Source organism: Dipodomys spectabilis, unplaced genomic scaffold (assembly GCF_019054845.1).
Source record: "Dipodomys spectabilis isolate Male_0828 unplaced genomic scaffold, ASM1905484v1 ptg000187l, whole genome shotgun sequence".
NCBI classification, from domain to species: domain Eukaryota; kingdom Metazoa; phylum Chordata; class Mammalia; order Rodentia; family Heteromyidae; genus Dipodomys; species Dipodomys spectabilis.
This window is the reverse complement of record NW_024870864.1, coordinates 12,639,759-12,653,265: the sequence shown is the minus strand read 5'-3', so window position 1 is coordinate 12,653,265 and position 13,507 is coordinate 12,639,759. Positions and strand designations below refer to the sequence as shown.

The 13,507-nt window shown below is 39.6% G+C and overlaps 1 protein-coding gene across 1 annotated transcript in view; it reads right to left on the bottom strand.

The window, feature by feature from the left end:
- Positions 1–2,416: 2,416 nt before the first annotated feature.
- The window catches only part of Gcc2 (GRIP and coiled-coil domain containing 2), a 41,337-nt gene continuing 30,246 nt past the window's right edge, over positions 2,417–13,507 (bottom strand). Inside the window, exons 19-23 of the mRNA XM_042695369.1 lie at positions 11,689–11,906; positions 9,262–9,456; positions 7,495–7,634; positions 5,734–5,935; positions 2,417–4,099 (exon numbers count right to left, since the gene is read on the bottom strand). Coding sequence (XP_042551303.1) covers positions 4,029–4,099; positions 5,734–5,935; positions 7,495–7,634; positions 9,262–9,456; positions 11,689–11,906 — 826 coding nt within the window. The 3' untranslated portion in view covers positions 2,417–4,028. The remainder of the gene's footprint in view (positions 4,100–5,733; positions 5,936–7,494; positions 7,635–9,261; positions 9,457–11,688; positions 11,907–13,507) is intronic.

The following is a 13,507-nucleotide window of genomic DNA, read 5'->3' as shown; positions in this document are numbered from 1 at the left end:
GAACACTGTCCCTCAGCTCTTCAGCTCAAGGCTGACGCTCTACCACTTGAGCCACAGCGCCACTTCTGGCTTTTTTTCTTTTTGCTAATGTGGTGCTGAGGAATCGAACCCAGGGCCTCATGCATGCAAGGCAAGCATTCTACCACTGAGCCACCTTCCCACCCCCATTTTTTGAAATTTCTGAGCTCTCATTCACTTCACTATACTAATGTTCGCTTTACTAATGGTTACTGTTTTTCGTTACATTGCCTTTTCCTATTTTTTTTTTTGTGTGTGTGTTTGTGTGCGTGCATTGGGCTTTGTGCATCTGAGGCCGAGTCATTGGAGGTCTTAATTACTTGTAATCTTTCAGCTGAAATGTTCAGGAAAGTTAATACTGTGGCTGGGTTACAGTGCTTTTCCTTAACAGTGGACCAGAGGGATGATGCAGGAGTTAAGATTCCCCCAGCTAGGTGCCAGTGGCTCATACCTGTAATCCTACTCAGGTGGTTGAGATCTGAGGATTGAGGTCCAAAGCCAACCCGGCAGGAAAGTCTGTGACTTTTAGCTCCAATTAACCACCAGAAAATGGGAAGTGGTGCTGTGGCTCAAAGTTGTGGAGCACTAGCCTTGAGTGAAAAACCTTGAGTTCAAGTCCTATGACTGACAAACCAACGACTCTCCTTTGTGCTCAGGGTGGCAGCACAGCTTAGGTCAATGTAAACTAACTGGAGTCTCTTGAAGGGTTTATTGTCTGTATTTCACTACTAAAGCTTCCATTTTTTGTGTGTACTAGGACCTGTGGATGGCTATAGGAGGTTTTATAGCTTGTAGTCTGGACAGATTTCCACTTGCTCTACCAACCCCTAGGGGTAGCAAGCATCCAAGCACAGAGATAAAGCTCTGAACTCATCAGTGAACATGGGGAGCACACACAACACTGATTTCTGCACACTGTGCCTGCTAGTGTTAATGTTTATAGGGTCTAGCTGTTCACCCCTGTGGGCAGTAGGCAGCTGTGGAAGTCTCATGATTCAGAGGCTCTGATCTCAGGGCCTCAGACCCTCTAGATCCTCTTGGCAGCGCACGCACACGCACGCACGCACACACACACACACACACACACACACACACACACACACACACACACACACACTCTCCTCTCTCTCCTGGAGGTGGGCTCAGTGCTTTCAGATCATGTCTAGCAGCTTTTCAATCTAAGGGAGGAAGCTGTCAGTCTGTTTGGTGCCTTCTCCATTTGCCTGACTTACCTTGTGGTTGCAGCTTTTGTTCCAGACTTGCTATATCAGGAGAAGACTATGTTGGAGCTGAGGACTGTTTCCTTCCTGTCACCTAATTCTCTGTGCTTTTCAGCTGTCCAATCATTTTTTATTATGATTCTTGCTGCTCTTCCTTTCTTTAGAATATAGTTTCTTTCATTACTCTTACTCTTCTCATTGATAGGGTTACAAGGAGAAAGTATGTAATCTTGACATTTCAGTCCTTTTCTATTCCTTATCTTCCTTCCCATGTTCCTTTTTTTGTATAGTCAGGCCCCCAGATTCTCAGCCTACCTTTTTGTTCTAGATACTACTGGCACACAAACTGAATGGCAACTGTCTGAGCTATACTATGTATTTCTTGTTTCTTGTTACCAGGGCTTTTAAAAATGTTTATAATTTCAGTGTGACCCGTGGAGAGGATACAGCATTGAGTGATCCCATTGGACAGAGTCTAGAAATATGGATTCTTGCCCCAGCTCTGGATAGGTAGAAAGGTCTTAAAAACAAATAAACAGGATAACATAGGTAATGGTATTGCATTAGTAACTTAATCCCTTAGTCATGAACTGCTTCTTCTGGGTATGTCCACTCTTTTCTGTGTTGGCCTGTTTTCTTTTTCTTGTTCTTCATTTCCTACTTGAAATTCCCAGAAGTGGGTTGGGAAGGTGGCTCAGTGGTAGAGTGCTTGCCTAGCATGCATGAGGCCCTGGGTTCGATTCCTCAGCACCACATAAGCAGAAAAAGCAGGAAGTGGCGCTGTGGCTCAAGTGGTAAGAGCGCTAGCCTTGAGCTGAAGAGCTGAGGGACAGTGTCCAAGGCTCAGAGTTCAGGGCCACAATTGGAAAAAAAAAAAAAATTCCCAGGGGTTAATGACTTCTGCTCATACCTAAGCAAAGCACTCCATCTGAAGCCTCTAATAGGCTGAAACTTTTACCAGCATCTGCCTCTACTGGAATTGATGTATTATTTCACCCAAAGAAAGGTCAAGTGTTGCTTTTGGTTCCAATGAGAAGAGGGTATCAGATATTACAGGAAGCAAGGTCAAGTTGGCATATGCCAGAGTTGGGCTACATTGTTGTTGTTGTTGTTGTTTTTGAGATAGATGGATGTGAGTGAAGGAGATGCAGTTTCAATTCATAAGCCAATTTAAAACCTGAAGCTATACAACATTTAATAGAAAAAGAGTAGTCAAAATTGTACTATACAGTTAAACATATTTAATAGTAATACTAAAATAATCACTCCATTTCCTCATTGCTGAAGCCATGAAAGAATGTCTTTCGTAACTGGTTATCTTTTATCATGCAGAAATCTATTTTTGTTATTACCTTTGTTATAACATTTCTGTAGTACAGACAAAGTCTATTTAAATATTATTACAGTTACAGTGTATGCTGCAGGCATACTCATATTCACAGTTTACAAAGTAAAAACTCAACTGTTAAGGTTGGCTCTGAAATAGAAGCATTTTCATTAATACATTCACCAGTTAAGTCTGTTCTTCTAAGTCAGGAAAAAAGAAATATAGATTTTTTTTTTAAAAGAACAAACTCAACTTGTCAGCAGCAAATTTCAGTTAAGTTGGAAATTAATGTCTCTAGGAACTGACGCACAAAGTCGGATCTCCAGCTGAGATGAAAGTTACAGTATAAATTGCAGGCTTAAGAACTTCAGAGAGCATACTGTATAGTCATTTATTAACAAATAAATATTAAAAATAGAATTCTCAAATTTAAGAATACAATTTTTATCTAAATAAAATATATTAAGAGGCATCAATGGCAACATCACCATCTAGCTAGCATTACTCACCAGAACTATGAAAACATAGCCCTCATCTCTAGGTGTCTCTTTCAATCCCTCTGGAGGGCAAGCTGAAGAGATGGCACTACCTACCCAACACTGGAAGCACTGGTTTCATTTCAATGCCAACTAAGACCACCACTGTTCTGAGAAATACTTGAGGGGATGAGAGAATTCTCAAAACAGATTCATGGCTTGTAAGTAGGGCACCAAAATAATAGCCCTGAGAGACACACCAAAACTAGCTAGGGTAGAGAACCCATCAATTCAGCCAGTGTTGTATCAGCCAGTACCAGGGCTTATGACAAGTGAGTTTTGAGAATATAATATATTTTAGAGAAAAAAAGGACAGTTTATTTTCAAGCAAGTAACTAAATGCACTATAATTTAACTTAGCCTCATAATTAACTGCAGCATATTTACTTCATCAACTCCATAATAAAACTAAGTCAACTTTACCAATAAGCATTTTCCTTCAGATAATAATATCCAAGTTTTCTCAACAATTTATTAATAATATATCTGAAAATCTGACCTTGCAGTAAATAGTCGAGACATTATTTGAAAAGCTTAAATTCCAGTTGGGATGGTACCAAAATTTAGCTTCAAAATTCACAGTACTGCCAGGAAGTGGGTGGCTTCTGAGGTTGGAGAGAAGGGGAGTGGAGTTTTTCCTTGTTTTCTCTTCCAGGGATGAGCCCAGGACATCACAGACTGTGGCGCCTGTGCTGCTAAGTTAGAGAGCTATAGGGGCACTGGTACCAACACTTCAAACTGCTGTACTTTTTTACTTAAGCTGAGACTTTAAATATATCTGTTATACATATTTACAAATATAAGAGGATGTGAACAGATACACACTTTCTAACAGAACATGACCGCAATACATGTGAACAAACCATTTTCCCAGATGGATTCTATTTGGTTAACAAGAATTTTCTTTCCATTGAAAAATTTTTCTTTCTATCGAAGTCCAGACCAACTATGCAGATACGATGCCCACCCAGAGGAACGAGAAGCATTTTCTTCCTCACCTTTGGAAGGTTAGAAAAAAAAGTATTACATTTTCTCAATTTGAACTCTATATTGTAGAATCATGCTATAAACAAATAATGTCCTTTTCACTGATTACATGTCATTCAAAAGACATCTTAAAGGTTCTCCTTGGCAGGAGCCAGAAACTCATGCCAGTGATCTCAGTACTTAGAAGATTGGGATCCAGAGGATTGAGGTTTGGAACCAGCCCTGGCAGAAAAGTCTATGAGACTCAGTTTCCAAAATAACCAGCAAAAAGCACGAGTGGTACTGGATGCAAGTAGCTCACACCTGTAATCCTAGCTACTCAAGAGGCTGAGATCTGAGGATCACGGTTCAAAGCCAGCCAGGGTAGGAAAGTCTGTGAGACTCATATCTCCAATTAACCATCAGGAAGCTGGAAGTAGAGTGTGTCTCAAGTGGTAGTGCACCAGCTTTTAGCACAAAATCTCAGGGACAGTGCCCAGGCCTTGAGTTCAAGCCCCAGACTAGCATAAAAAGAAAAAAAGCAGAGGTAGAGGCATGGCCGAAGTGGTAGAGCAATAGTGAAACAAGCAAGCCAGATGATTTTTTTCCCCTTAAGAATACAGCATTAGAGGGCTGGGAAGGTGGCTCAGTGGTAGAGCGCTTGCTTTGCATACATGAGGCCCTGGGTTCGATTCCTCAGCATCACATAAGCAAAAAGAAAAAAGCTGGAATTGGCGCTGTGGCTCAAGTGGTAGAGCGCTACCCCTTGCGCTGAAGAGTTGAGGGACAGTGCCCAGGCCCAGAGTTCAGGCCCCACAACCAGACCCAAGAAAAAAAAAAAAGAAAAAAAAGAATACAGCATTAGATTCCCTCAGTTGGGACAATTTAATGCTTTTTGTTTTATATTGTAACTTTAAAAATGGTAAGACGCAAAATGAAGCAAATAAAATTAGGCAGAAATCATCTGCTACAAATAAGCAATACAATCATACCATTAGAGGTGACTTCATTATCTTCTCACTTCACACTCTGTTTTCTTTTTTTGGACTCAGGACCTTGCACTTGCTAGGATGTTACTATTTAAGCCACTCTGCTAGCCCTTTCACAAAGGTTATTTTCGAGATAGGGCCTTGCTTTTAACTGTGCCAGCTTTGACCACAGTCTTCCTACTTATGCTTCCCTGAATTGCTGGGGATGACAGACTTGTATCACTGCATCCAGTCATTGGTTGAGATGGAGTCTCTTGAACTTTTTGCTCAGGCCTCAAATTGTAATCCCTTGACATCTGCCTCCCAAGTAGGTAGTTATACCAGACTTATTTGACTGGTGCTTTGCCAGTTGAGCCCTGAGTTTTGCATGTTATTTTGAGGATGAAATCTCACAGACTTTTCTGCCTTGGCCAGCTTTGAACAGTTATCATTAGATCTTAGCCTCCTGAGAGTTAGCATTACAGGTGTGATTATAGTACTTAGCCTTTTTATTTTTATTTTTCTTGAGTCAGGGTTCTTTTGGAACTTGTGATTCTTTTGTATTACCTACCCCTCCTAGGTACTGGGATTACAGGTATATACTACCATGCCTGGTTTTCACCTATACAATTCTTAAGCACCATGGCAATAGTAAGAATTAGTTATAAAACAGAAATAGTGGTACTCCTATCACATACCTTGAGCAACTGTAGCAAGTTTTCCCTTTTCTTCAGGGCTGAGCTGCAACATCGTGTCTATAACAGGGAGAAGCCTTTCTCTCTCACTACCTGGTTTGAGGAAAATGAACTGCAGCAAGACATTCTTCAAGTATTCTAGGTTAGCTACAGACTTCTCTCGTTCTTGATTCCTTTCCAATCTTCTTATTTCACTTTTGAGGAGCTAGTGTTAAGAGAAATGAGTAAAGAAATGGATTTTAGGAGCTTCTGGTTAAACATAGCAGATTGAACATATGTCTTTTCCTTTAGTGTCCTCCCCACTCCTCCCCACGACAATAAAATGAGGGTTCAGGGGGAAGACTGAGAGACAGTAAGAGATTCCCAAAAGATAAGAAGCAGATGAAGAAGCAGAGGTAACTCAGTCCGGCTGCTTTCCAAGTACTACCGACAAGGAGTGAATGTATACCATGTCAATACTGAAAAGGTCCTAACTCAGAAGCACAAGATGTCATACCAAAAGTTGGCTGAAAGCTGATGGCAGAGGAAAATACTACTAAGCAAGCAACAGGATATCTCCTCCATCTTTACTGTCAACAGAAAATGAACAGAGGGAGCCAGTGAGTCTCAAAAGTAGGCCCTGAAGTAAAGGGCCACAGTGTCTCCTAAACCCCTGATCTAGTCCTGCTCCCAGAGAGCAGACAGCTGCCATATCCATGGTGAACAGCACTTTCCCAAAAGATGAATTCACTATTCACTGACTAATGAGAAGCACAAGGTATTATAAAACACTATCAGAAAAATGGAACAAAAGATGAAAAAAGCAGCTTGAAGTTAAAACTCTTTGAGGACATTTTCCAGGTTTAAACAAGGCTTTTGCTATTATTTTAGTTTATTATTTTAATAATAATTAACCAACTCTAATATCCAAATCTGTTCTAAAATCCAAGTTTGTATAAAAAGTAACAAAAGTTTACTAGGCTATTGATAGAAATAATGGTGTTTGACTAGTGGAAACAAAATTATTTTTTATCTTTAAAGAAAACTGATTATAAAGGTGATGTAGAGAGGGGTTACTATTGCATAAGTGAGGTAATAAGTCTATTTCTTTTTGGACAATGTCATCCCTTTCTTCATTCTCTCCCTGTAACAATGTTATGTTATAGACATGAATACTTAAATATTAAAATAGATATCTCCAATAAACCACTAGAAAACCAGAAGTGGTGCTGTGGTTCAAGTGGTAGAGCGCTCATCTTGAGCTGAAGAGCGCAGGGACAGCACCCAAGCCCAGAGTTCAAGCCCCACGGCCGACAAAACAAACCAAACGAAACAAACAAAAAAAAAAAAAACCACCCCAAATATTTCTTGTAATCAAGAATCTAATATAAAGAATTATGCCAGACATTGTTGGTTTACACCTGTAATCCTAGCTATAAATGAGGCTGAAATCTGAAGATTGTGATTTGAAGCCAGTCCAAGCAGACAAATCTGAGAAACTCTTACTTCTAATTAACCAGCAAAAAGCCAAGAGGAGCTGTGGCTCAAGTGGTAGAGTACCATCTTTGAGTAAAAAAGCCAAACAACAGTATGAGGCCCTAAGTTCAAGCCCTAGTGCGAGCATGCACATGAAAACAAACACACACACACACACACACACACACACACACACACACACACACTGAGATGTTTGGATGACAGATGAAAGGTTAAATTTTCAACTTGGGTATGTGTATACAAAGGATCAGAAAATCAAATCTAGTGACTAGATTTTTTTGAGCTCACCTTAATTTGCTCCATAAGGATGGCATTGGTTGCTTCTGTTTCCCGAAGCAGGCCATTTAAGTGATCTGCACTTTTGGTGGTGGTACTGAGCTTCTGAGCCAATTCTTCTTTGGTAAATTCAGCATGCCACAAAGGAGGCTCTGCAAGATGTTATTTTAAGAATTAATTTTCAAAATCAGATTATAGATTCCAAATAAAGAAAACCATTTAAGCATCTTATTTTGCAATAGTGTATGTCTGCTTTCTTTGCAACATACCTCAATAAAAAGTCTCAAGTTGACTTCAATACAAGACAGAATCTCTGGGGCTGGGAAGGTGGCTCAGTGGTAGAGCACTTGCCTTGCATGCTCGAGGCCTGGGTTCGATTCCTCAGCATCACATAAGCAAAAAGAAAAAAGCCGGAAGTGGCACTGTGGCTCAAGTGGTAGAGCACTAGCCTTGAGCTGAAGAGCTGAGGGACAGCGCCCAGGCCCAGAGTTCAGGCCCCACGACCGGACCACCCCCCCCCCCAAAAAAAAAGACAGAATCTCTGCTGTAATGCCTATTGTTTAATTGAATACAATCCTCTCGAAGTCCCAATGCTGAAAGTTGTTAAGCTTGTATTTTCACACTTTTTCCCCCTTCTTGTGGTGCTAGGGATTGAACTCAAAAACTCAAGCATGCTAGACAAGTTCTCTACCTCTGAGCTATATCTCCAACCCTAGAGCATTTTACTAGTTTCATTATATATCCTCTATTTATCTGTTTCATGAATAAGGTTATTTCTCTTATAAAGGAAACATTAACATTTACATAATACATTCACTTTTATAGACCCTCTTAAATCTTCCATAAATTGGGATAGCTATCATTATTTAGATTTAAGGTTAAAGCCAAGTAATTTTGGTAAAAAAAAAAAAAAATCAGAAACAAGTATGATTCTGGAATTTTCTGTCACTTTATCTCCATGCTGCTAAGTTATCACTATTCACTCTGCTTGTGGTGTCTGTCTCACACTGTCAGTGACTAATGTTATGGTCTGCATCTTAAATGTCTTCAGAAGGCACATATGTGAAGCCTATTGGTGCTGTTGGGAGGTATGGAATCTTTAGGAAGTTGGGTTACTGGGTGTGGTACTCTTGAGGAAGATATTAGGTCCTCTGTCCTTCCTGTCCTGTCTTTGCTTCTGAAAGCCATGAGGCAAGCAGTTTCTCCCACTATCAGCTCCCACTATGTGCTGCCTCCACACAGGCCAAAAGCAACAGGGTCAAGTGACAATGGATTGAAACCTCAGAAACTAAGTCCAAATAAATCTTTCTTCTTTAAGTTGATTTTTCCAGGTATCTTGTCATAGTAATGGAGAAGTAAGTAACAGAATCTTGGCTACGTATGGCGCTTAGTCCAGGTGGTTCTAAAAGTTCAGAAAAATGAGATCTCCCAAATTATGAGTAACATTATAACATTCATTACAGGTAAGAACAAAATATAACAAAACTGTACTACATTTATTACAGCAAGCTTGGCACCATTTCATCACAAGGAATAAAATAAAATGGTAAGTTTCTTGGAAGGCTGAAAAAATACTACTTTCTAATACCACTATAGGTCTTCAAACCATCCATTTCTGGCTCAAGCCTAGGGTAGGGTAGTACTCTTATTTTAAGAAGGATTTGCTTCATTTTTCATTTGAAAAGGTGGTATAATATTGAAATAAACTTTATGGAGCAGCTAAAAAATCCCCACAAAAATGCAGAGAAAGGAAGCTATTTATACAATGTTTATACATACCAAGTTTGGTCTCAGGAGAATTAAGCAGCTGCTCTAAAGACAGTGTGTGTGTGTTAGTGGAAGATACAGATTCGGTGTCAGTGGTCTCCATTCCTTCTCCTTCTTCTCGGGTAGCAGTGTGCACATCTAAAAGTGGGAGGTCTGTGTTTCTCCTTTCTCGAAGGTTCTTCCCAGGCTGATGGGAAGAAGCTGGGCCTGTTAAGTAAAGAATAAATGTAAGATTGTTTAAAAGTGAGGATTCAGTTTTAACAGATACTCAGTAAGTTTTAACAGATACTCAGTAAAATGAAAATGAAACTGGGAATGTCAAATGATAAGAAAATTAAATAGTCAGAAGACTATACAAGAAAACAATGAAAGAAAGAATTGCTAAACCGCTCAAAGCATTTAGTCATACAAATTTGTACCACTCCAGCCACCTCAGCAGAGGCTATCCTTACTAAGTTAACTAAGCTCAACAGCTGGATGACACAAAGCTCTAAACTGTACTACCTAGTTTTTAGTACTTCATAGTAGAGGCCTATATTGTTGTTAAATATTGGAAGAAATTCAAAAGCTGGATCTCAGCTGCTTTTTTTTGGTTAGGTTATTTCCTACCACTACATAACTTCTGATGTAATATACAGGCTGTAGTCTGCTCAGAATACTGTCTCTATCATTGCCTTAAATCTTCACCTTTGCTGCTTCCTGGTACTGCCCATTCACATCTACAGAGTTCAGACATCAAACAGAGAGTGCAATGCAGAAAACCAAATAATACAATTCCTAGGCAAGACTTTCCTTCTTTTTTTTGGTGCTGGTCCTGGGGATTGAACTCAGGGTGCTGTCCCTGAGCTTTGTTGCTTAAGGCTAGCACTACAACTACAGCCACAGTTCTACCTCCAGCATTTTGGTGGTTAACTGGAGATAAGAGACTCACAAACTTCCCTGCACAAGCTGGCTTCAAACCGCGATCCTCAGATCTTATCCTCCTGAATAGCTAAAATTACTGGTGTTAGCCACTGGTGCCCAGGAATGCTTTCCTCTTTGTTGATAACACACATGCACACACAATGATGAAGTTTATAAAATACTTTCCAAATATTTACTAACTTGATAAAAATCTAAAATTCAGAGAAATTTAATGATTTTGTCTAAGGTTTCTTCGTTAAGTTAGGGACCAGAATTCTAACTCAAATTTTTTTTTTTTCGGTTATTGTTGTTTGGTTTTTGGTGGTACTGGGTTTCGAACATCTCACTTGGCTTGCTTGCTTAGCTGGTACTTTTGAGCTATACCTTCTGTTCTTGGTTTTGCTCATTATTTTGGAGACAGTCTCATGGAATTTTCTGCCTGGGCTGGAAAATGATCCATGATCCACTGGATCTCAGCCTCCTGAGTAGCTAGGATTATAGGCATGAGCCACAGGTGTTAGGTTTAATCCAGATTTTTTTTTTTTTTGGTTGGTCTAGGGGCTTGAACTCTGGGCCTGAGCGCTGTCCCTCAGCTCTTCAGCTCAAGGCTAGCATTCTACCACTTAAGCTACAGTGCCACTTCCACTTTTCTGGTGGTTAAGTGGAGATAAGAGTCTCATGGACTTTTCTACCCAGACTAGCTTTGAACCTCAATACTTAGATCTCAGCCTCCTGAAAACTAGGATTACAGGTATGAGCCACTGGCACCCAGCTTAATCCAGATTTTAAACATTTAGAATTTAATTTATTTTCTCTTCCATAAGGTTTTTTCTCTTGTACTTTCAACTCTCAGCTCTTCAGCCCTTTCTGAAGCATTTTCCCAATTTCTTATATTTTGCCAACTACTATTCCAATACTGACTCCTAGATTACATTTTGTAAAATCCATTTATTTTGGCTGGTTGTTCTCTCTTCTGACCTCTTATATATGTTAAGTTTTCTTGAAGTTGTCTTCTGACCTCAACAACATTTTCCAGTGTCACTATGGCTGACACTTTCATATCTCTTCCTAGAATCACAATGGTATATAATAGTAGGTGTTGAAATAAAGCCTCAACTGAATTTGAAGCGAAGAAGCTGTATTGACCAAGCAATTATACAAGTTCAGTGCCACCACAGTGCCCCTTGCTCTATATCTAATTTGTCCAACTAAACGGTAGGTATATCCGGTGGCCAATAGTGAAGAACACCAAGTATAAAGTGGTGAATGCTAGTTAGAATTCATGTCACAAAACTGATGAGTATTAGAGAAAGAAATGATCCTTTACAAGGAGAGTAATAAATTCATGAAAATCAGTATCCTAATTAAATTATATTCAAGTAGTTCAAATATCTTCTTAGTAAATCCAAAATTCATTAATCACAGAACTGGCACTGGTAGCCACTTACATAAGTTGCTGACTCTCTTACAAGAATGTATTCAAGTGACAAAAGGTGAAAACACGAACAAGCAACACTTCCATGAGTACATACATACTTCTTGTGGTTGGTTCACTCTTGAGCTGGAAGAGCTGAGCTTCCACCTTGGAGAGCTGCTGCTGTAGTGTCTCGATTGTCTTTCTATGCTCTTCCTGCAGATGTCGCATTTGATCTCGGAAACTGTTCCGGAGGATCTCATTTTGGGATGTTAGCTGACTCACCGTATGGGCATGCTCAGACTTCATCATCATGTTCTCTGATTGTACTGAACACAACCTGGAGGAGACAAAAACTTAGTTCATATTTAGTTTCCATGTATTTTTCTGACTCAGCCTGTCTCAACTGGGTTCTGTAAGAGAAGCCCTATATCATCCACATGTCTAGACCAACCTCTCTCATCTGCATCTGCAATATATTGGTGGTGTCACAAGACTGATGACTGGTTGCCATCTAGTTTGAATTGTTTTCATGTGCTATACAGTTCAGATGAGGAACCTTGGGACCTTTCTTCATGGTGCAGCAGAGCATATTTAGAGCATAAAATAATTATACTTTTATTCTTTTCATTAGTCAATTTCTTCAGATCATCTTATATGGACAATTATTTTCTGTTACCTTAAAAACATGAAAAAGCCAGGTGCTATAGTCTCACACCTATAATCCTAGCATGAGGCTGAAATCTGAGGATCATGGTTCAAAGCTAGGCAGGGCAGTAAAGTCCATGAAACTCATCTCCAATTAAGCCGAAAGTAGAGTTGTAGCTCAAGGGGTAGAGCACTAGCCCTGAGCAAAAGGCTCCAGGACAGGGTCTAGGCCCTGAGTTCAAACCCTAGGACCAGCACAAAACAAAACAAAACAAAAAAAAAACCCACGAAAATAATACTTTTTCTATAGAAAGCCTTAAAAGTATTTATCTTTGAGTGACAACAGGAATACCTTAAACATAAAGGTTTAGTTTTCTATAGTGCTTTCAAATCTTATTGTACATCAGAACAGTGGGACACCTTGATAAAAAGATAGCCATCTAGTTTCCATACTACAACCTCTTTATCAGATTCTCCAACCTACTTTTTCTAGTTTCCTTTGGGAAACTGACACTAGGCAATATACCTGTAATTTGGGAATCAGTAGTTTTAATGGTGTAGTTTTCAGGTTTTATGTTTGGTTTTGGTTAAAAATGTATTTCCTTTTCACATGAGGAATTTACAGGTATTTTCTCAGACAAAGGCAAAGAATATATAGCCAAAAAGAGAACATACTAAAAGATGTCCTTCACTCACTCTCATGCCTAACAATATAAAACATACTTCCAAGGGGACATAAATACTGTTAATCATAGCCAGTGTAACTTCTGTTCATTGTATATGCACATACCACATGAAGTTTAAAATTAATTTCAGTGGCAGAAGAGAGATAAGCAATAAAAATTCTGACTTTTAGAAAAGGATGAACTTTTTTTTTCCTTTTTCTTTTTTTTTGGTGCCAGTCTTGGGGGCTTGAACTCAGGGCCTGGGTGCTGTTCTTGAGCTTCTTTCTGCACAAGGCTAGTACTCTACCACTTGAGCCACAGCTCCACTTCTGGTTTTGATAGTTTAGATAAGCGTCCCACAAACTTTTCTAGGTGGGCTGGCTTTGAACCTGATCCTTACATCGTAACCTCTTGAGTAGCTAGGATTACAGGGGTGAGCCCCTGGCACTGTGCTAGAAAGGATATCTTAATTGACAAGTTTATATCATCAGCCAGGAGAATGTCAGCATATAGTTTTCCACAACTAATTTTGTTCAAGCATTATCTATGGAGAAGGTGAAAGAAGAATCACAACCACAGGCAGTCACAGTGAGTTCATAAGGAAGACTGGGGATGCAGCTCACTGGCA